Here is a 24,977-nt window from a genome sequence, read left to right on the forward strand (position 1 = left end):
CATGCATGTGTATCGCATATATGCGGTTGGATGCGAACATTCTGAAACAAGCGAAATGTGTGAAGTTTCCCCACATTCCCCCACACAGTGGGGAGGCTGGTCCGGGTCCGGTGGCGTTGGGGTAGTAGTGCGTCCCTGGGGGCCCCTTTGCTGCGTCCGTGGAGTCTGGTGAGGGCTGCCTGTCTTGCACTCTATCCATCGCTGATACAAAAGGCTGTCAGAATTGTGACGGTTGAGTAGCGAGCTGCTGCTGCTGCTGCTGCTGCTGCCGCCTCCAGGATCGGGGGGTAAGATTGTCTCGGAGAGGGTAAAAAAAACGAGGGCCTCTTTGACACCGTTATTATCCGGATTGAAGCCACCTGGCAGACCAGAGAGAATAAAACTTCTTCAGCCCATTCTGACCCAGATTACAGACGTACAGTAATTGTATCCCAGTACATCAATTTTGAAAAGGCAATGGAATGATTCACTTCTCCATCATGCCCGCTGACCCAGAAGAGCCCCCCCGCCCCTCAACCGTACACATCCATCCTCACAAACCACGCTGAGGCCGGTAGTTCAGTGCCAAAAGGCAACTTTTTCCATTTCACAGGTCCAGAAGGTTGCGAGTTAAAGGCCACGTGTATTGCAGTCAGCTGACACGTTGTTCCTTTTATGAATGGCATGCTTTTCCTTACGGGATGGTCCCGACACCTTACATTTCATTTTGATTTAATACACAGAGGATGCAGCCGGTCAGTCAAACAAAGATGATAATCATTGCGACAGGTGGACAAGTGGTATCGGCAGATTAGGCGGGATGCTGCGGGATGCGTTGGAGTCCTGTGCTATTCAATTCTTGTTTCAACTTACAGAAAAGCATGAGAACCAGAGGCCAGTGGGGGCTCTGCTCTGTTAGAATGGTGTGACTTCAGGCTAGAGGTAGAGAAAAGGGACATAGTCACAACTCAAGCCCCTCCATATTCCCAAGGCATACATTACATGCTCGTTTTCACTTTTCCCCAACAAATATTATCCTGTGAATACCACAACAACGGCCTTGGAATGCACGAGGCATCAAGTAATGTTTCGCACCACAGGGTGTAATTTTCATAGCATGTTACATTTTCTTATTTTTCTTTTTGCCTGAGGAAAATAAGAGAAGATTACGTATTCTCATTTAATAACACACGCAAACAGAAACACGCACAATGCTTGTGTTTATTGTATAACACAAGGTCAGGTAGAAGGATGGGAAAAGCACAGATACAGTAGATGATGAAGGTGGTGATGAGTGGTGCTTGAAAGAAACAATATAGAGTGAGGGCATTGAGTTTGAGAGATTGCAAGTGTCTGTGTGCGAGTGTGTGTGTATGTGTTGTAGAGATGAAGTGAATACAAATGTATAGATGGATAGCAAGGAACAATTTAAAGATATATAAGCAATTCATATATTCTCTTTTTAAATAGGTGTATCTACCAACCAGAGTTCCACCGGAAGACACTTTGGTTAGAAAGTGAGCACTGTGCATGAGTGAGGGTCTTTTTACTTACGGCTGCTGTGTGTGGTGTGGGATGTGTGGCGTTATCTTTGCTCACGTATACACACCTCACTCATACACACATAGCTGAACTCAGGAGCTTGTTTAAGTACAGGTAATTTATTTCTGGGACGTGGTTGCTGTTTTTGCAAGTGAAAAACATAAACCTTAGTATATTAGTGATGCTCTGCTTGCAGTAGATAAAACAGGAAACATTCTTAGTGAAACATTTCTGAATGGTGTCAATGTCTTTCCATGCACAAACCTGCATGTTTCCATTTTCTCTACGGTTTACCTTTAAAATTCAACTCGTACAACACAACTTGGACACATTAATGGTGATGGATTCCAGACGGCATTTCCTTCCATTCATCACGCTATCGTGGTAAATTCAATTCCCTCTCTTGGTTTATTGTGGAACAGATATAGATCCAGATGCATGATTAAGAACCGTTCTGCACTCTCACATGTTGTAGTTGCTGCATGTAGAAACCAGAAACAGTTCCAAACAAAAGTAGCACGTCAATTATTCAATTAACTAATTCTATCATGGACATTTAATTTATTAGTAGTACACATCTATCTATATCTCCATGTTAATGTTTTTTGGGGGGGTTTCCTCTTCAGATGTGAGGGTCCATGTCGTATGTGAACAGATTATTAAGATTTTTGATTGGTGTTTTGGCTCATGAAAATGGAATTGAAATCATTTGTATCATACTATATACAGAATGCAACAGTACAACCCTATAAGACATGCACTTTCAAATGAAATGTTGTACTTTGTTGCTGGTAAGTATTAAGCGCCACATTGACACAATGAGTACTTCATACTACGACTGGTCTTTTCAGAATTGAAGGTAGAGGAGAACCTTTGATAAGATACTGTTCTACACTAAATCTGACCTTTTGGATTTGCACAATTTCTTTCATGGTGTCATCTACAGTCAACTCTTAAGTTATATATGTATATATATATATATGTATATATATATAATATCATATCATATTATATATCATATCATATTATATATATATGATTGTCAGAGAAATTAAACTTTACAATTTTAATGCCTTTCCTTTCCTTCCTGCTGCACCTCTCCTCTCACAGCACACTGACCATATACGGCATTAGCCAGGACGACGAGGCCATCTACCAGTGTATCGCCGAGAACAGCGCTGGTTCCACGCAGGCCAGTGCTCGCCTCACGGTGCTCTGGGCTGACGGGCTGCCCGGGGAGCCCACCCGTCTGCACGCCGAGGCCCTCTCACCCACCAACATCCAGGTGTCCTGGAAGGAGCCCGAGCAAAACACCAAGGACATCATCGGTTACGTGCTTCACATCCGCAGGACTTCAGGTGGGTTGCGCTGAGTATATAAATAGTTATAGACGAGACATTACGTAACAATGAAATGTCAAAAGTGTGTTATGCTCAAGTGCTGAAAATAAATGGCATGGACATTGACAGCGAGCGCCCTAATTCACAAAAAATGTGCAAGCTTGCTAACATGCCACGCTCCTCTTTATGCTTAGTGCCAAGTTTCTTATTACTTACAAGGAAATTATCTAATTTGGCAAGTTGCACTTTGCACTTTGCAAATTTTGTAGAACAGGCGGCAGACAACTTTACATACACACACACACACACACACACACACACACATATTAACAGTCTACTGTGTAAGTCCCACACTCCCCTAGATGGATATAATAAGGACAAAAATCCTCCATTTTACCTTGCAGTCCATCTGTGTATAATAATGGTACGATGCTCTGGTGTGTGTCCATATATTCACCTTTGCGTGCGTGTTTACGTGCACACTGTGTGTTTGTTTGCGGCTCGGGGCGAGTGTGTGGGTGGGTTGTGATGTTTTTGTGTGAGAGTAGGGTCTCGTACTGCTAGCTGCTGGTCTCCTCAGCAGTCCCATCAGATGGATTATTAAAGGCCCCGGGGGTCATCCAATACTGCTGTAATCACCCTTCCAAGATGGTCTGGCCCGATGTGTTGAGGGCTGAAGGTGGATATTGGTTATGGTTGGTTGTCTCCCGATTGAGAGCAATATAAGTGCTTTAACACGCCCTTTGCAACTGCCCCTTTAACCACCTCTGTCTCCTCACTCCACCCCTGCGATTTAGCCAACCATCACCACTTAATTGGAACTAGATTAGCTCTTACCTTACAGGACTGCTCTGATAATGACAGAAACCAATCAGAAATATTGTTTCCTCTCTTGATCCCATATTCCATCGCATTAATGCCTGTTCCTGCTTTTTCTTTTCCCATTAATTCTGCTCTATATCCTCCTCTACCTCCTCCGTGTTTCAGACCCGCCGGAGATGGAGTACGAGGAGGCCGTCAGTAAGGCGACCCTGCAGCAAATCATCAGGGACCTGGAGCCCTCCACTAGTTACACCTTCTACGTCAAGGCCTACACATCCCACGGGGCCAGCAAACCTTCGGAGAGTGTCACCGAGAGCACTCATGGGGAGGGTGAGCTGGAAGCCGAACACACACACACACACACACACACACACACACACACACACACAAAGCCTATTTTTTACCAATACGTTTGCAGTTCTTGCCGAGGTTAAAAACATGCAACGAGTCTTACTGCACATGAGGCGTCATAACCTGAGCCGCAAAATAAAAGACTAAAAGTGCTGCTATTATCATATTGTTGTATAACTCTGGTTAACGCTCTGTACTTTGCGTTGTAGTGCCAGCACCTCCTTCCCTCTACACCAAGGTGGTGAACGGCAGTGTTATACAAGCAAGGTGGGAACCTTCCTCCAAGATGGGCCAACTTCAAGGCTTCAGACTGTATTACAGGAGAGCCCACACACTGCTGTTCACTGGTCCCATCACACTCCTTCGCAACGTCACCCAGTACAACATCACTGAGCTGGGTGAGATGTGTAGTTTATTCTGTCACAGCAAACAAAACAGCTTTTTTTTAACTGGCACACGTCTACTTCGGTGGGGTTTGTGCTTTACTCATTATCTTATCATCGTATCGTCTCCTGTCCAGATCCTTCGCTGGTCTATGAGATAAAGCTTCACGCATTCAACGAGCACGGAGACGGCAACGCCACCCTGCGACTGGTTTCACTTCGGGAGGCGTTGGAGAAATCTGGTGATTATGTGAACAAATCAAACGAAGCCAAACGCTGCTGCACGCGGTCCCCCAACACCACCAGTGCGAGTTTAATGTGCCCCCACCGAGTCACATGGGGCATCTCTCCAAGATGACAATCACACGCATACATGCATAGATCCCTGATGTGACATGAAGTTTAAATTCATGAAAAAAGCCAGCACTATCAAATATTAAACATTTTAAGCACACGTCTATGCAATCCGCAGATTTAACAAAATAAGCTTTTTGACTCAATGTATCACAATGGTTTTTTTTTTTTAAATATACCACCTGCACTAAAGAGATCAAGAAGAAAGGATCTGCTTGCCTGTTTTACATATGAGGTTGTCTGTATGTTCCCAGTGTTGGACGCCCCGTGCGACTGTGTGAAAGATGAACAAAACAAGACCTCCACTACGGGCATCATAATCGGCATTCACATTGGAGTCACCTGCATCATCTTCTGTGTGCTCTTCCTCGTCTTCAGCTACCGCGGCAGGTCAGTATCAACGTGATGGGTGAAGGCCCAGGAGCAACAACACGTCCCGACGGAATGACCCGCCGATCACTCTTGTTGACAGTAATTGTCATGAGCTTCTTGTGTGTGTGTGTTCATGTAATCCCCAGGTTAAGGATGTGTAAGACGGTTCAGGCCCCCCCCCAGGCGCCGCATAGCGTAGTTTTGGAGTCCTCTTCTTCTTCCCAGGGGGCCTGTGGGATGAACGGGGCTGCCAGGAGGAAGATGGAGGTCAATGGCAGCGCGGCAGGGAAGAAAGTGGCGGAGAGCAACGAGCTGGAGAGACTTTTCACACAACCCACACAAGATACATGCATGGTGAGACCTGCACCAAACAGGGGGAAGGGAAGCCATGATTTGTTAACCTGTATTTTTAGACAAATTGTTATGGATAAAGAAGGTTTATCTTGGGTTACATATTTTGATGTTATATTACCTTTTTGTATCTGCGGCCGCCTGTGGGAAAATTAGAACCCAAACTTTTTGTTGTGAATTTCCACCACAGCTAATTTCATGATTTGTTTGTCAACCAAACTTATTTAGCTATGCACAATTATGTTTTTTGTAGATTCTTAACACATCTCGGATCAGCACGTATAATTTTGACTCCTGATAAAGCGCTAAACAAGTGTAGGTATTTAAAATGTGGGTTCTGACGTCTCAGAGGTTACTTTTGTTAGCGCAGTGTTATCATTACTTACAGAATTGATGCCTGGAACTGCAAACATTCCCGTGATGTAATTAAAGTTAAACTCTTATTCTCATATGAATGTATATTTACATTTTTTAAATACATTTTAGTCACTTTTTTCAGCAATAGTTGATGTTTTTTTCCTGCCATGCTTTCTTTGAATGCAGCTTCTATATTCCTCTCTTTTATTCAGCACAGCCCAAACAATGGGGAAGAAAACATAACAGTACGGTAGAAAACAACACAGTATAACAGGATCAAATATTTGCAACGAAAAGGTGTGAGCTGCAACTAGAAGACACATAGTCTGATAAAAGCACAATAAGGAGGAAAAGAAAAATCCCCAACTGCACTGTTATTGTTCTTCACACAACCGAGCAGTCGGGCATCCTGAGGGAAATGTCCAATAAAGGATTTAAATGCATTATGTAAACCCTTTATTTTGCATGTGCTTTCAGTCCGACCCCTACATGCTGAACGACACCCAGCTGTCTACGATACCGCTGGACAAGTTTTCGTTGCAGCGAGAGACAAAGTTCCTGGAGCCTCCTTCAGCGGCAGCGTGTCTGCAGGACCAAGGCTAATCGTGCATGAAGGCCAATTCACACGGCGCTCTCCACAGTGTCCACTCTTCTCTCACTCAGGTTGACAAGTTTTTTCCTTTCAAAGCAGGTTTTCTTTTTGTGCAACGTTTTTTTTAATTTTCTTTATTGGTACGTTACGAAGTTTGATCAAATCTGGGACTGTTTATCGGAGGGGTTTTGGATTGAGGTTTGGGAGAGCTCTTTTTGACAGGTTAGTTTCATTATTATATTGTTATTTTGGTTCAGCGCACAGACTGGATTCCCCACAATGTCCTTCCTATACAATGATGATTTTATTTGTAAGTTTATGGATATATATATATATATATATAAATACATATTTATATATCTTCATCACTGAAAGGTCAAAGTGATTCTAAGTTATTGGTTGCATGTCCACTCCTCTGTGGACGTCAAAGACTGCTGCCGCCTGTCCTCCCCACCTCCTCGCTCTCAGAGGACCTCAGCCTTCGTCCACAGATTTGATGTGTTCTGTCTCGGGACTTCTTTTTTTTTATTGATATCAACATTTTTTATGAGTTCTCAGCCTTCATACAGGGACCAAAACGCGTCTGTTGGAACCTTTACGATTCAACAAAAAACCTACCTCAGCCAGAGTGAATGTCTTGCAGAAAGCTTTTAGAGACTTTACCTTCCCCTGTGCTCAAAATGACTTTACATGCGGAGGAACTGATGGGTTCTAAAATCACAAGGTCAGGTTCCGCGCTACCTCAGATGTCAGGAATCGTCTCTCTTCTTCTTCTTCTTCGTCTTCTTGTCGAAAAGCAAAATGAACAAAAAACAAAAAACGAGTATCCAACATAAAGCACTTCCAAATGCTGATGTTAATGTTCTACCTCAAAATAACAATGTTAATGTTGTTGCTGTTGCTGGTGTTTGTCTGTTTGTTGCATAATGAAGACCCCTCTTCTCCCCCCTCTGTGGATCCTGGCTTCCCTCTTGTGTTTGTATATACAATGTCAGTACCTCATGCAAGTCGACAGACTACAGAAAACACCGTGTACAGAATGTTTGGACGATAAATGATGCTCTTCCATTGCAAGCCTTTTTTTAACAACGGTAATTTATTTTTTTTCCTCCCGTTGAATGAATAGAGCGTTAGAGATACACTGCATTTCTAATTGTATTTTCAGGATTATTTACGGCTCAATGAGACGTGACACATAATGTTGTATTCTAAGAGGAAATCAAATAAGTGTCTAAAATGAGACATTGTTGAATTTTGCAGATGTGTTTTTATTGATCATATTAAATAATTGTCATACATTTGTAATGTTTGTAAAAAACAAAATCAAGCAGAGGTCTTTTAAAAATGTTCCAAGTTTTATGACTTAAAGGAATAGTTAATATTTTTTCTAGTAAACACTGAGCGTAGCTTAGCATATTTAGTACGGCTCTTAACTTCGCCAATAATCCCAAATTGTCCTCGTCACATTACTGCTTGAGAACAAACGAAGCGAATGATTTGTTACATGCATAATTAGTGGGCTGTAGCGGTGCAGGTATTGTGAACCGCTGCACGCTGTTTCTCCCCACTTCAAGTATTTGACCTTTTGATGGACGAGAATATTTCTATCACTCGCATGTCTTTAGGGTTTAGTATGAATCTGCATTCAGCGGTAAAACAACTAGTGGTGTTTATCCTCTCAAAAAACAAGGCCGTCTGTTTCCCAAAATGTTCAAATATTCCTTTTGATTGGAATCTGCTGCAGTGTATTTCTAACCTCATTCGGGAATGTCTTTTTGCTGCAGTGCTCTTAGTGATTTTGATTTCACATCACATTATCTGCCTCCTTTTTAAAACAAAGTAATAGCCTTTGAGACTCACAGTGCCCAGGAGACATCACAGTTGCTGATCATGCTCGACTATTGTTAGTCTCTCCCCCAAAACCACAACTGCTGCTCAGCCTTCGCCCCCCCCTGTCGACGCTGACAAGTAATAGTGCTTCAGGAACGCGGCGTTTGTAACATGGCTGGACGTTAACGACCACAGACAGAGAGCTGGCTGAGGGACGCAGACGTGCTCGGGTGTCTCTCTCTCTCTCTGCGTTGTCACAGATGGTGCAGGACTGGCTCGGCTGCATCGTGGTTCGCTACCTCAACCCGGTTTTTGGCCTTGATCTCAGGTCGTAATGAAGGAAACATACAGAGTACCAACAATGTGATACTGGGATTCAACCACCTATAACAATGTATATATTGTAATTGACGCGACATGCTGACAGACAGAAAGGAACACTACACAGACAATGGAGGGAGATCTTTATCTTATGCACTAATTATTAAAACGGTTTAAGTACATACAGTTTATTGTTTTTTAGTGAATGTGCAACTTTGGTTATCAGATACGTTTTTTTTCTCATATCAAAAGCTTTTAACTTAATTTTTTTCTCACTGGTGTTTGACTTTATATCCTCAGTTGAAAGTGCATCTATTAATGAGGAAACAGAGAAAGGTAAAGTGTGGGACAGGAACAACGCTAACATGCACACAACGAGTCGTGTTTACCTGAGCTATGCTGAACTGGGATGGGCCGAGTGGGATGAGAACCCTAGTTGCACGTTCAAGTTAAAATTTGTAAGGTTTTACATCTTCCACTAAATTAAGTTACGTATTTTACTTTGTTCCCTGCGTTCGCCAAACCTCTGCTGCCTCACTTAAGTGAAAAACTCACTTTTCCTTTTCCTTTATATGCAAACAAAATTCCTCAAATAGATAGTCTGACTCTCCTCACTACTCTACTCACTATCTGCTCTATATATTTTGCGAGGGCAACATCGCTTTTTTAGATTTAAAAAATCCGTATTTTTGCCCCGGTAGAAATGTGACAATGTGTGGAGATGATGTGTGAGCGGGACAATAGATCGGATAGTTTGCTATGTTTGATGTGGCACACGTGCCAGCTTTCTTCATTTTGTGTTTATATATAAATTATCTAGTTTACTTAGAGGCAGCGCAGCATGTAATGAGTTAGATGGCCATTTTGATTGAAAATGTTTTTTTTATAATTTATTAGCTGTACACTACTTGTGTGATCTAATTATTTGGCTCCACAACATTCCATGTGAGTGTTGTTTCTGTCCCCACAGCAAAGACCTCTTTGTGGTTCTGCAAACCTGCAATATTCAGTTTCCATTGTGGTGATCAGCTTAGGTGCTGTAATGTAATGCCTTCACATGTGTTCTCCTCTCATAATTTTGTTTTATTTACTTGTACACTTTGGGGTTGATATCATGTTATAACAATGGTTCTTGTTGAAATAGCAGAACAAAGGCTTGAGCCTAAATGTGTCCTGCTTGTATATTTATTAACTATCAGAGGGATGTTTTCACTCCAGGCTGCCGCAGCCTTAATCCGTGTTTACTGATTAGAGTCATTTCACAAGAGAAACAATGGATTCACTGCTATCGTGGCGCAGTGACGATCATGTTTACGTGATCCGACTCCTGATAGGTCAGGCTGTTGTTTTGCTGTACAGTATAGGAATCTGTGTGGTCTGACGGACCCTCAAAGCTCTTCTGTCGACCGACTGATTCTGTAACTCCCATCAGCAGAAGGGACCAGCTCGCTAAAACACTCCATGGAAAAAAGGAGGGCATTGTCTCATACATTTTGCAGTTGGGGAAGTGTTATAACACCAAGTTCCTCCCCTGTCAGTGAGCCAGCCTCTGTTTTTTCTCTGTTCAGGAATCTGACCTTTGGGCAGGGAGAGTGTGCGCTCAGGGACTCTCTGATCCTCTTAAATGTGCATCAGCGGGCCGCCCTCGGCCTCCCTTTGAATCCTGCTTTGTGCCCAGTTCACACACATTTTGCTGTCAGGGACGACTTCTGTTTTTTGGCCATTTAAGAGAAAGTGTTGCAACATTGCGTCCCTCACTTTGCTAGAAACGTGGAGGAAAAACGTGTCCTTACAGGTAATGCAAATCGGATGTAGAGATCATCATAAGGTTAAAACTTCTGTGGGGAAATACTCTGTGACAACTTCAGCGAAAATCACATCACAGCAAACGTGTGGTTTCTCCTCAGGGGAAGATTACTGTTAAAGCCTCAAAAGTATGTCTGGATACATTAGAAGTGATAGACCTTTGTGGTAATGTGTCTTGTTATGGAAATCTGAAAACTCAGAATCATCTGGAGCTCTGTTCCTGCTAATGCTGGAACAATTATTCAATTCATCGGTAGAATAATTTTTTTCAAAGTAATTTTTTAAGCACAAATGCCAAAAAAAATCCCATTTCAAACATCTAAATTCGGAGAATTTACTAATGTGGTTATCATATATATATTTCAATATGAAATGGAATGGTGAACTGAATGTTTTGGGGATTTTAGAGAAATTAAACATTTGAAGCTAAGTTATGTAAAGCTTTATAAAATCACTTTTGCTCTTTTTTTCTCACATTTTATAGACCAACATAATAATCAATTAACTGAGAGAATAAGGAAAAATGCTGATTGACTGATTACAAATGTAATCTAATCATTAATCAAAAGAAGGCATCCTGGACTGGGCATGTTGCGGATTTATTCTACACTGTTTTGACTTAATGTGTCCGTGCACTTCTCCACTCATTAAATGATATGATGATGACAATACTGGACAGGCCAGGTAGACATTGTCTCTCTATAGAGGGTCTGTCATGGACATAAGAGCAATGCTGTGGATCTCAACGGCAAGGATGTTTTGGTTTCTCCCAAAGTCCTTCTGCCCTCTGGCTTAAATATCCTCAAATTGTGTGTTGATTGTTGTGGCACAAATGCTCTTTGAATAAGATTGTGAATTGATCACATTTCCAATGCATTTATCTCTAGGGCATTCGGCTGTGACCCCAGTGACGCCACATGTCAAATAACGCTGAGTTTAAAGATTTTACAAGTGATTTATACTGTTGTCAAATGGTTATTTGTGATTTAATGTAAATGTACTTTAATGTTTGGGATCAGTATTATATTTTATATACCTGTGTCAAGAAAGCAGACTGAATCTCATGTGTTCAAAGGTCGTAGGCAGAGAGAAACCTACAGCAAAACTGCATGAGAAACAAAAAGCTAACCTGTTATTTAAGATGAAATGAAAAGTGTCAGTTAACCCTTAATGGTCTTGTGATGGTACCACTGTGATATTTAGCCAAATTACGGTAAAAATAATGTTGTGGTCTCAATATGGTGCTACTGATGGTCCCGTCTCACATTGTGGGTCAATACGTTTTGATGGTGTGTTATCGATGAAAATAGACTCAATAACCTTCTTCTATTGACAGTCATCCTCTGGTCCTGTCCATCCTGTTACCTTTCGAAAGGGACAATAGTCTTCATTTTCCTTCAAAAAAACATCTTTGCCTGAGGAGAATGTTTGTTCTGAATCGATGTTGCCGATGGGATCTAAAGCCGCTGGGTCGTATGTCATTTGGCTCCTGCGTAGATTCCACACCTGTCCTGTGACATCAAGCATAACAACTCAATAACAGCTCGTCAGTATAAACATTATCATTTAAGCAAACCTGCATCGCAAATGTCTTCCCGTGTAGAGCACCACCTTTCTGTTTGTGACGCGCAGTCTGAGCTTCACTTAGTCTTGAAGGGCAAATTATTCCAGTCGAATGTTGCCGTGTGAAAGCATGTAGGCATGTAAGTACGTTTGACCTGCTCCTGCCCAGCGTTGCCGGCTTCCATCGGGAATTTTACTAATGCATAAAACAGGAACTGATGTGAGTCGTTTAATTGGATCTTTCCACCATCTGATTGATTGATTAGAGATGTTCTACAAGGCTGTGAAAATGTTTTTTACAGCCACTGACTTCAAACCAATAAGGAGAGCGGAAACACAAACATGTGAAGATCAAATAGACTGCGGCAGGTGATTGTGTCTTCCTGTAGGACCGTGCTACTCGTACCAAGTCTTTTCAAGAAGTCTTTTCTGTTTCTGAGATATATTTTCTTGATTTTTATACTGAAAGAAATCACTCTACTTTTCGCTTAATAATATGTGAGCGCAACAAAGGGCAAGACAAGGGAAAAGCTGCAATCTATTTTTTTCTCTGTAGAGTTGCTTGTACGGTTTATCCGAAACAAGTAAAACTTCTATTTTATCACAATACAGTACAATTTCATTTTTAAATCCGAAGGGGTTCAAATGTGGTGCCAACCTGAAACCAAAAACCATATGCATTATCAGCTGTGTACTAGCATAAATCTCTCCAGCGAACACACATCCACCCGCCAGTCACTGTGTGCGTCTGTCTTTTAAGTCTGTCTGCTGCCACTGGTCCTCCTGCAGTTTAATTCAGGTCAACGTAAATCTCAGAGTATTATCAGGGATCACTACTGTACATTTCCACAAAGTTGTGTTTTTACGCTCTCTAGACCACAGTGTTGAAATTAAAAATCTGTATACATTTTTGCACATACAGTGTGTACTGTATGTGTGTATGTGTGTAAAAAGGCAAAATAGACCATTTTAGTGGTTTGTATTGTTTTAGAATTCATTGTGCAAAACTGAATAAAAAAACAATAACAGTGATAATAAACTAGCTCTAGAAACAATATCCGGTGACTGTCTTTATTGTGTGCGTGCGTGTGTGCGCGTGCGTATGTTCCCAGGACAGTAGCTTGCTAGATAAAGAAAGCCTTATTTACAGTCCAGATGTGTTTTGCGGCTTCCATGCAATCCGCAGAGATGTAGGAGATCAATCCGATGCCGGCTTCTCTGTCCTGTTCTTCTGTTCAGCACATTAACTCTTGGCCTGCTGAACAGACAATGTGTATTGAGAGCACAGCGGTCCGGGTCGATGGAGGTCGGTGCCGGACATCTAATCACTGTGAATCCCAATGCATGATGGAACGTTGAGACAAAGGGGGAGTCCAATGTGGTTCAGCCTCCTCTCTCTGCTTGTCTCTCTTTTGGATGAGATATTTGAGGATACTTCCAGGTAGTGTTTGTTGTTTTGGCCATCTTTACTTTTGGTATTAACCAGGGAATGCATCACAGTGAAGAAGTCCAGTGAATCACGAGCAGCCAGAAGATCATACAGGGTTTAAACAAACCTAGAAATCAGCCAAGCTAATTTGGAAGAGAAAAATAAGGTTAATGATGGAATTATTTGACAATACCAACACAAGGTCCATTTAGCAGCTTGCCTGGAGCTTTGGATCATATCAAGATGTCCTTCTGATGTTTCACAGATGTGAAAATGTATTTTGTTTTTAAGCACTTATCATTCATATTGGCATCAAACTTAAGATTGTTCTTAATCTTTGCAAAATTATTTCCCAAACTACCTGCGTAAATATCCATCATCCATCACGGTTTACTCACTGATTTCCCAACGTCCAAGACCTCTGACATGTAATCAAGTGGTTTACACAATCTGTATGCTTTATTTTATTTCTTGCAGATGTGGCTGCAGGAAGGGATCACAAATATCCGCCATTAACTCGCTCTGCTGTCACTTTTATTGGAAAAGATAGCACAAGTTACACACATGTCAGACCTGGTCTCAAGAAAGAGTATTTTTTGTTTTCAATGTGGCAACTCATGCTGCTCTGCAACATTGACCATGTTTGTACATGCTGTCATGTGTATAATTTGAAATGTGCGTGGGAAGAGAGGTGTGTGGAAGATTGCAGTGGCAAATGGAAGATGTTTGCAATGCTCACAGCTTTCTTTATTTGTGGTTTTAATAAATAGACAACAGCAGCCCCACTTACTTCCCCACTCACAGACACACAAAACAGTCCAGACTGGCCCTGTAAAGCAGTGAAACTCTATGCCTGGCTGGACCACCTCAACTGGGCCCCGGATCCTCCTGACCCCGCAGCATTTAAAGTGAGTAGAGAAGGGGGACCTCGGTTTCCCAGAGCGAGCACACAGGAGTAGGAGGGGGGGGGGGGCTGCAGCTGTCTTCTGGCCTCTCACACCGCTCGCCTTTTAGCGGCTCTAAGGGAGTAGCTAAGAGGGAGGGAGGGAGGCCAGAGGTCACACCAGCCAACCTCCACACCGCCTGCCTCTGATGTTCTCTGCTTTTTTTCTCTTCTCTTTTACTGTTTCCAGATTTCCCAGCCGTAACACGCTTCCCAGGTGACATCTCGGCTCTCACGTCGCAAATAATCAAAACCGTCTTGTCAGCTCCTGTTTCTTTTTCAAGTGATACCCTGTAGGCGTGTGTGTGCGTGTGTGTGTGTGTGCGTGTGTGTGTGTGCGTGTGTGTGTGTGTGTGTGTGTGTCTTGACCAAAGTTTCTCAAAATTACTTGATTATAATTACACTTTTTTCTAATGTGGCGAGAATTTGCATTCTATAATTGCTGATCATTAGTTTTTGCTGGTAGTGTGCCTACTCCGCTGTGTTCCCACACACAAGATTACCATGTTTGCTTTGGTCATGTTTATTCTTCTTAATTAAAACAACATCACAGGATAATTTCTTTGAGCTCTAAATTTCACTCAGTGCATCTTTATATGTATGTATACTGTATATATATATACATATATATTATATATATATGGCTCAAATCAAGCAATCTGAGGCGCTCGGTGGTAGGTGATTATAACCACTTGTGTGACCACGTGTGACGATGTGAGATACAATGTAATTTCTGCTACTGCTTTCTTCCCTGTGGTTCTGGTTTAAGACAGAGTTGCTTGTGGTGGAGGATGACTGATGGAGAATATGGGCATTAACATGCTGAGGCCACATGAGATGTGGCACTGGAGGAATTAATGGAGTGACTGTTTCTGAAAAAAGAGTGCTGATGTGATTGCGATGGTTGCCAGGGGAATCGTTCTGGAGGACCCCTCCATGCATGCTGTAAAGCTGCTCTTAGAACACATTGATATATATTTCAGGGATAAATCAGTTGGCCCATTCAATGGCAGAGTGCACGGCTTACAGTCACATGCAGGGATACGCAGTCATCATCCATGACAAAGCCCCCCCACCCATCAGGTTTCTCATCATTTGTCACTCAAAGACCATTGTTTAACACGCACAACGCACCAACACACCCTCAAGAAAGAAATGGGGGGGGGGGGGGGGTGTTGTAAATTGTGGGGTAAGGAGGAGCGGCAGAGAGACACATCCTCTGTATGCATGGCGGCCGTGGTGTGTGGAGCAGGACAAAGGAAAGGAAGCCGGGCGGGACAGAAAGAGAATGTGGGATGAAGATGTTGAGGTGCTCTGAGGATCGACGGATGCCGGTGAATCAAAACTGTAAAAAAAAGTGGGGAATGTGCTGCTGCTTTATATATACATATATACACACATATTCTCACCTCTCATGCTATATTTCTGTTTAGGGGAATTATGTTTGTGGTGCTTGAGTTCTGCTGCAGATTTGATAGACGTAGATAAAAGTACACTCCATCCCGCACAGCTCCACCAGCCTTCCTCTACACAAACAGCTGCACCTCCAGTCACCAGTCTGTCAAGCTCCTGAAGTGACACCACCCTCATTGGACTGATCTCTGGTGGGGACGAGTCCGCCTACAGGTGGGAGTCTGACCATCTGGTGTCGTGGTGCAGCCAAAACAACCTGGAGCTCAACGCTCTAAAGACAGTGGAGATGGTTGTGGATTTCAGGAAGAACGGAGTCCCGCCCTCCCCCATCACCCTGTGTGACTCCCCCGTCACAGCTGTGGACTCCTTCCGTTTCCTGGGCTCCATCATCACCCAGGACTCCAAGTGGGAGCTGAACATCAGCTCCATCACCAAGAAGGCTCAGCAGAGGTTGTTCTTCCTGAGGCAGCTGAAGAAATTCAACCTGTCAAAGACGATGATGGTCGACTTCTAAACGGCCATCATGGAGTCCATCCTCTGCTCCTCCATCACCGTCTGGTACGCTGCAGCCACAGCCAAGGACAAGGGCAGGCTGCAGCGTGTCATCCACTCTGCAGAGAGGGTGATCGGCTGCAATCTGCCGTCCCCGCAGGACTTGTTCGCTTCTAGGACCCTCTAGCGGGCTCCTCTCACCCCGGACAAAACCTGTTTGTGCCCCTTCCATCTGGCAGGAGGCGGAGGTCCATCAGGACCTTGTCCTGCCGCCACACAAGCTGTTTCTTCCCATCGGCAGCCGGGCTCATCAAGCCCAGGTCCCCCACTGACTGACTCTGACATCCCACCGGTCACTCCCTTCACACTCCACATTCACACATTACACCTGTCAACTGTCACTTTCACATACACTCACAACACAGTGTGTAGAGTATGGTTAACGTTGGTGCACTTTATTTTTAACTTTTATTTAAATTCCTTCTTATCCTTTATTTTTAAATTGTTTACTCTATACCCCCCTTGCCCATATTATTATATTTTGTTATTGTTAAATTGTAAATTCGTAAATTGAACATGCCATTTTCATGCCATGTTATCTTATGTCTTGTTGTCCATTGTCTTACTGCCTGATATTATGCACCTACCGCCATGTCAAATTCCCCGTATGTCTAACATATTTTGGCAATAAATGTTCCTGATTCCTGATTCCATGAAAAATGATCTTTGACCAGGTGATTATTTGTTAAATGGAGCATTAGATTGGCTACTATGAAATGATTTGGTTCAGACTTTCCTGATCTATGGAAGATAAATTGTAAAATCAAGTCAAGATATACCAATAAATTTGGACCATAACCAAATACCTGGACAACCACATTTCTGTCAGCCTCAGCAGCTTGTTTTCAGAGCTGCAGTATTCAGCAAATGTTGCATTCTGGAGGGATGCAGATTATAAATAAAGACTATGCATAGCAAAAGGGGAAAAGATGTTGGAGAGTGAGGCAGAGCTTCACACAGAGCACAACGCCGGTCCCTTAACACACTCTCACTCATTTTGTAGTAGAAGTAGTATCTTTTTCTTCCTTACCTGCATGGTCTACACTTAATCTGGCTGCTTGTTGCCCCGAGCATGTCCCTCTCCATTACCACCAGCCCTCACCTTTCTCTAATCAATAATCAGGAGGAAAACCACTGGGGAATTGTGGTCTGAAAACGGGGCTTTGTTCCGACACGAGGGTCAGGGCTTTGTTACAACACTTCTATTTGGCCTTGAGGAAGCTTTGTTTCATAGCAAGTGACACAAAAAAAATGATATTCATTGTCTCTTTGATTGACTCAAACATTGTACGTATTGATTTTTCAGCATTTAATCAAGCTGGTTTGTGCCAAGGTCCCTTTTTCATTGCCCCAAACAGAGTGCAGTTGTTGCACGCACGGGGAAACAGCTCGTGCTGTAATATAGCCGTATCTATCAATGAGGGAAACATGGTGGTGCAGTGGACCCCGCCTGTACCCCCTCCCCATCCTGTGCTGCCTTCCTCTCCCTCGTCCTCCCCTCCTCTGCTCCCCTCATCTGTTCAATCACACAAGCCATATGGATGCACAGTGTGCTGTATTAATTAGACCCCAGGGCGTGGCCACACACCGGGGGGACTGGAGTGAGTTGCTATGATGAGAGCGGAAATTTACCTCCCAGCATAAACTGGGGGGGATGTAAATACAAAAGGTGAGGTAAAGATGGTTCACAGGCAGCAAAATGTTTCTCTAGTACTGGTGCTGCAACAATGGAGACATGTGTTTGTTTAGTAACAGCGTGTGTTGGCATGCTGGTTGTGGCTGATCGCTGGCAGAGGATCGGTAGAGAAAAGTCCCACAAAGGAGAAATGAAACTTATGTTGAACTAAATGTAAAATTGATTAATAAGGAAAGTGAACCAAATTTAGTTAATATCAATTCATATTAATCCTACTGTTATATTGTGTTATTGGTCTCTCGGCTACAAGACTGAATCTTTTTAATATTGGGAGAAGACGTTTTATTTTAATTTCCCCTGATTTGTGGTTAAATAGATAATAAAGTTCCACTTTAATTTAGGGGTCCATAATTTCTTAATCACTTCCTTGAAATGTAATTTGTCTGTAATAATAAGAGCAAATTGATAATAGCTTGGAATTTGTACTTGTCCATTTGTCTTGGTACAGCTTTTCTATACCAAAGCAGTTGTCACAGGAAAGAAAGCAGGAGTCTAATGAGAGAGGCTGTACAGACGGCTGTACGCATCTCCCTGTGCGTTGAGGTCTTTTTCTTCTTCTGTGGACCGCCATTAAACCGCAAGGTCATGAGTGTGTGTTAAATCCTATTTATTATTAACATTCACTTTTAGCAAAGTTGACATGTTTGTGTAAACAAAGCCGGAGCCTGAGAGCTTTTCTTTCTTTCCACCAGCTTGCTCAAATAAACGGATACAGCAGGTGTGTTCACCCACGTCCACATCTACCTGATCTTTACAACTTACTGCATATTCTCCCAAGTACATAAAGCACTTCACAATAATGCAGAACGAACAAAACAGCCCCTGAAGTCGAGAGATTTTTTTTCATGACCGAGAATTCAGTTTATTACTCGGAATTTCAGATTGTACTTTGCTGATTATATAAACCTGGCTGCCTGAGCCTTGGAGAGATTGTGGAGTGCAGTCCCTGGGGGGGATACATGCAGCACTGTGTGTGTGTGTGTGTGTGTGTGTGTGTGTGTGTGTGTGTGTGTGTGTGTGTGTGTGTGTGTGTGAGAGAGAGAGAGAGAGAGACAAGAAGAGGGATAGAGACAGTATTAAAATAGAGAACAGAATAAAGAAAACAGCGCTAAGAAGAAAACAAAAGAATAAAAGTTTATATATTCAGTTGTGTGCAGATGGTAAAGTAAGAAAGAAAGAGGTTTGAAAGCAGTGCTTAGCTGAGCCTGATTCCTGTATGGAAGCAACCTTCTGTATTTGCCCAAACTATTAAGTATTTTTAATTCCTGAGTCTTGCACGTCTCCCCCGCTGAGGGAGGGTAGACCAGGGTGGGCATCAGGTCCAGTTGCTCGGCTAACGAGGGGGAATGCGTGAGCTAAGCGGCATGGGGAGGGAGCAGGGGGCCCTAAACATGGTGCTGTTGGGGCTGAGGTCAGCTGAAGGGATTGCGGAGATACGGAACAGTGTTTGCCCAGCTGAGTGGAGAGGGGGTGTGATGTAGTCATTTATGAAACGTTTTAATTGTGGCCAAGGGGTGTCTCAAAACAGCAGGGAATTGATTTAAATATGTGTTTTCTAGCTATTGAAAACGCATATTTAATAACTTGTATTTGGTCACATACAACTCTGCTAATCCCCTGAACTTTAATGAATGTTTAGCGTCTTTAAGCTTTTTTTAGTTTCAGTCACTCCGCCCTCATCAACTTTTTCGTTTCAAACAAACAACAGTTTTCTCCCAAAAAAGGTCTTGTGAAATATTCCCGCAGTTGTCACATAGCTGGTGGACATAGATAGAAAGCTCTTTCCCTCAGGAGTTGGTGTCAAACTTGACATACAGTATATTCATCACGTGGCCTAAAACACAACGTTAAAGCTTGTGCAGTTTGGCAAATTTTGCTGGAAATATGTACACTACTAACAATATATGGAATTAGTTTGCCACTTGTTACTCAGTATATTTGAAATACCAAACCTATCATCTGATCTCGAAATAAAATGCATTTTAAACCCCTTAATGGTTTAAAGTGAAAATATAAGCCAAGGCTGTTAAACTATTTGTGTATTTACATTTGTCTGCAGTGTGTCACATTTGAATTATGTTTCCTATGGTTTATCTTTGACTTGCCAGCCATGTATTGTAGGTAGGTTAATTGTCTGGATATGAGCGTATGAATATTTGATGGACATTTTATGTTGTGGTATACAATATGAAGGAGCAAGCGTTGTGCATTTCTTGGCTCAGTGCGCAGTAAGTAATGTTCACTGCTATGATATTCTTCTCCTCCGCAGTCCCTATAATCCTCACAAAGTTCCCTCCTTTATTCTCCTGCCCACTCACGAGTCCCGAGAGAATGAATCTGCTTTATGAAATCCTGTGAAACAAGCATCCAATATACAGATTTTGTGTCTGTGAAACGTCTGTCCAACGTGGCTACGTACTGTGTGTTAGATTTGTTATATTTATCTAATGAACCCCACAATTTTAAAGTTGAGTCAATTGAGAAAATGGTGAAAGTGTACTCTATAAATAATGTTAAATTATTAGTTTTCGCATGAGAAGAAGGAATAAGGTTTACAAAATCTTTGATTGAAGCTTTAGGACTGCAAACATACAAATATGAAATATGATTGACAATGGAAACACACACATGGGGAACGGCTCGAGGCTCCTCTCTAATTGTGTTGTTGGACACTATGATTGGATCATGTGGAATTATTGCATTGCTCTCAAACTGCATCATCACACAGGGGCAATTAAGAATGTTATGTGAGTCGGGAGGTCGGGGCGATGCGTGGGTGGTGGGGTCGCAGGTGAAGGTCACCGTGGTTGCTTTTTTTTTTAAAGAAATCAGTGGATTTCTGTGGAGGCGATGTGAAGGTTAGGGTGGTCAACGCTCTCGTCACCCACCTCCGCCGTGTTCCTCCTGCGCTTCTTAACCATTGACAGCTCACTCAATAACCATTACTCTAACCAGACATGGAGTGGGCGGACCCAACTGGGCTGCTAATCGCATGATCAATAGGTGACCATAAAATACAGTGAGCTCGCCAGAGGCATCCATTAGTATACAGAGTGTAACACCAGAATCACAGCTCATAATGATGTTCAAAGGGTATGGAGCAGAAGAAAACTAAATATTCAAGGCTCATGTGCTGTAGACTAAATGGCAATTTCTATATAAAATTGAACAACTTTGTAGTTTTTGTCAATTTTTTTTTTCTTACTCCATCTCTTAGCACCGGACTGCCCTTTGTCCTCTCTTTGCAGACACTTTCAAAGGAATCTTTATGATGCCCATTTCCTTTGTTGTTTCTAGAGGCACAGTGCTATTGGTCGGCATGCTTAGTAATGTATGGATGACGAAACACACACGCACGCACACACGCACGATGTGAAAACACAAAGGTTATTTCAGTCCACTGAGAAGAAACACATTGCCACCTCATGGTCATTTGTAGTCACTGCAGAGTTTACCTCAAATGTTCCACATGGATTTTTTAATATATACATTTGAAGTTCTACATAAAGGTACATACATACGTTGTCAGTTTAGTGTGCATAGCTTTTTCTTAATTTTAAGATATTTATAGACTTTTAGAGGATGTACTGTGAGGCAGATGAAAAGGAAGTTCCACCTGCCAAAGACAATGTTGGAGCACACTGGCATCATTGAGTCCAGCCTCCCCTCCTCCACCATTGTGTGGTGCGCTGCAGCCACTGCCAAGGACGAGAGCAGACTGCAGCGTATCATTCGCACTGCTGAGAGCGATTGGCTGCAATCTGCCGTCCCTCCTGAAGACAACTAGCCGACTCCTCCTCCTCTCACCCTGGACACAGACTCTTTGAGTCCTTTCCCTCTGGCAAGAGGCCGCAAATACAGTTCTTTCTCATCTGAAGTTTGTCAATTTTTTATTGGCCCATGGAGATCTTTTTGAAAAAAATAATATTTGGTCATCCATGTCAATTTAATCTAAAACGTCATTATTTAAAAAATGTATTTTGCTCATTAATGACAAAGATACAGTTTCTTTACCTTGTCAATACAAACAGACCCGTATCTCACTAACGAGATGGACACACACACACACACACACACACACACACACACACACACACAGCGCCCGGTTGAAACCATAGAATGTTTATGGTTGTAACAACCAACTCAGACACATCCAATGCTGCATTTTGCTGTGCACAGTAAACCAAGTACTCACAGGGCCGACACATTCTTTCTCTTTGCTGTACATACAGTCTTGGTCATAATGCCCCTCCAGCTTCTTCTTCAGCAGCGCCTCATCGAGCTTTAGGGGATCAATTTGGAAGTTTGAGTCCAGATGCTTCTGCACCCAATCAATATCTGGCGATTTGTCAACACTCCTCGGGGAAAAGCCTCGGCGTCCCCCTGCCCCCATTCTTAACCTCTTATACATGAAACCAGTGGACGGCTCTTCAGGGCTGCAACACAAACCGCGCCTGTGTTGGTATTGATTTGGTGCTAATGTGGTTTAGAGCGATAGGGTAACATGGGTTTGGTCTGCCACAGCACTGGTTTTGTGAGGATTAGGTGGCTAAAATATAAGCATCAGAGATTTGTATTTAGAGTTAATGCCCGTATTGGATGACCCTGTTGCATTTTATGTGAACTGAGGAGTAGCCGATGTTTTACATTACAGTGATGTAAACTGAGGAGAAAAGGAAAGGTCTCCCTTTGTTTTTTTTCCTTTCCCTAAAACAAACACCATCTCTGAGGAGAGCAGCAGTGTGCCAGCGGTGGTACTCCGAGCCAACGTTGGTCTTCCATTGCTGCTAGAATAGTATTATTGTGGTACAAATGGCCTCGGAGCAAAGCGTGCAGTGTTCTCACTCGGGCCGCTTAAATTATCTTGGAAAGAGCGGAAGGTTATTCAATTGGTTGCAATTTGCCACCACACAAGAAATACATTTATCTCCTTTTATGGTTGTGCCTTGGCCGACTGAAGACAGGTGGGGAATCATTGTGTGTGTGGAGAACCATAAAGATTTGCCATCTCTCTCCATCTCAGTAATGTGGCAACACAAGCACACATGATACCCCCTCAGTGCCTTTCTGCACTGAAACCTCAGCTGATGTGAGCAATTAAATGATGCCATACACAAATATGTTGGCACAAATGCAACCTCTCATACAGACTGTACCCCACAGCGTCTGTGTGTGTTCTGCAGGGGTCAGGGCTGCACTCCAAAATGTGGACGGATTTTCAATATTATCTTTGTGCTACAAAGAGCAATTTTACAATCAAGTCCTCCACCTTCATTAAAATCAAATAACCTTGAATAATGTATGATGGATAACACAAGTGTTGATATGGAGACGGTAATTCAAAGCGTCCTCGCGCGACTCTACTTGTTCGTCCTCAGCGTGCATAACTGCATGTGCTTCTGCGGGGCAAGCAACTATATCCTCCACCAAAATGTAGAATGATTAAAGTGATTCGTGTGAAGATAATCTGACAGCAAACTACAAGGGTAATTCTCATTTAGCACCATGTTAAAGTGTGTTTGCTGGATTCATCTCTAGAGGCCCGCGTGCCCCTTAGACATCACACTCTGCCTCTGAACTCATCATCTCCATGTTTGCTCGCCCTTCCTTCCTGCTTCTTGTTTCCCAGTCCCTCTCTCTCTGCTGTTTTGGTGAAATTGAATTGGAGGTACTCAAGAGGTTGGTTTCTTTTATCTGCTGATTTAGATCACATCCCCATTCCTCAGGGCTACCCCACACTGTCCCCAGCCACCCAGCTTTAATATGTGAAATATGCTGATCTTTGCCACCCCTGTAGTGTTTTTCAAATGAGCTTTTTAATGGCTTAAGATGTCACATGTAGATTCTGGGAAGATAATGCCTGTCGAGCACAGCGCAATAACGCTGAATGAGGGACTATTTCCTTTCCTGGCTTTTCCCTGAGGTTCGGAATGAAGATACTTAACTGCCAGAGTCAATTCATCCAGAGCTTGTCTGCTGCTGCTCATTATGTATATGAGCAATCATAATCACCTAGTCATCAATTAGTCTCTATTGCTTCACGCTGGAATTGAGCATTGATTTGAATATGCTTAAGAAATGAAAATGGTCATTTCTCTCCATCTCTCTCTCTCTCTCTCTCTCTCTCTCTCTCTCTCTCTCTCTCTCTCTCTCTCTCTCTCTCTCTCTCTCTCACTGTGTGCTTATTTTTATCAGAGGTCAAGTGTCTTCTTTCAGGTTATTTCAAAAGATTTTGGTTCCACCCCCCAACACCTCATCAGTGACTGTCTTAGAAATGTAAACAACTTTGTTTTACTTTTGGGGAACGCTGTTCAGTGGCAATGTTTGTCTTGCTCCCTTCTTGCCTCATGCAGGTGGGAAGGTGAACAAAGTTTGCCTCCTCAGCCTTGTGTGTGGACGCAATGGGTCAACAAAAACAATTAGATCAATTAGTTCATGGTTTGTTCTAGTCGGTTTTGGAATAACATAAAATGCCCCATCTTCTACTACGAGTTGCTGTTCTCCTTCAGGTGAGCAAATATTCAGCTTGCATACCAATGTTGTAATGGGCGAATTGCCTGGCTCCTTATAGAACTGCTCGCAGCATTGATGTTGACCTATTAGTATTGATCAGGTAGCTGTTTTGAAAGAAATACCCCTTCGGAGCGTGTTGATTGCTTGGCCCTAGTTAATATCGTTATATTTTGCATTCTGTGAAATGGCAACGGGACAACGGGACGCTTGAATTATTGTCCAAAATGCAATCTCCCGCAGGCTTCGGACTGACGATGAGTTGGATTGTCATTGCTTTCCAATTTGTTTGTAAACTGACAACAATCGAGGCCTTCTCGTCGTCTCTTCACTCCAACTGCGGTCTCGCAACTCATGCTGCTAATCGAGCTAATTGAGCAGCTCAACAAAGCAATATATATCAAACTTGGGAGACAAAGCCCTACAAGGTCATCTGGCCGATAAGTGGAAGAGCCGCTTGAAGACAAGAGT

At 42.7% G+C, this 24,977-nt stretch overlaps 1 protein-coding gene across 1 annotated transcript in view; it reads left to right on the plus strand.

The window, feature by feature from the left end:
- The window catches only part of igdcc3 (immunoglobulin superfamily, DCC subclass, member 3), a 55,176-nt gene extending 42,158 nt beyond the window's left edge, over positions 1 to 13,018 (plus strand). The window contains exons 8-14 of the mRNA XM_040163996.2: positions 2,632 to 2,879; positions 3,849 to 4,013; positions 4,244 to 4,432; positions 4,555 to 4,659; positions 5,026 to 5,161; positions 5,290 to 5,497; positions 6,329 to 13,018. Of these exons, the coding sequence (XP_040019930.2) occupies positions 2,632 to 2,879; positions 3,849 to 4,013; positions 4,244 to 4,432; positions 4,555 to 4,659; positions 5,026 to 5,161; positions 5,290 to 5,497; positions 6,329 to 6,454 (1,177 nt within the window). The 3' untranslated portion in view covers positions 6,455 to 13,018. The remainder of the gene's footprint in view (positions 1 to 2,631; positions 2,880 to 3,848; positions 4,014 to 4,243; positions 4,433 to 4,554; positions 4,660 to 5,025; positions 5,162 to 5,289; positions 5,498 to 6,328) is intronic.
- Positions 13,019 to 24,977: the final 11,959 nt, after the last annotated feature.

Source organism: Gasterosteus aculeatus, chromosome 12 (genome assembly GCF_964276395.1).
Source record: "Gasterosteus aculeatus chromosome 12, fGasAcu3.hap1.1, whole genome shotgun sequence".
Lineage (NCBI taxonomy): Eukaryota > Metazoa > Chordata > Actinopteri > Perciformes > Gasterosteidae > Gasterosteus > Gasterosteus aculeatus.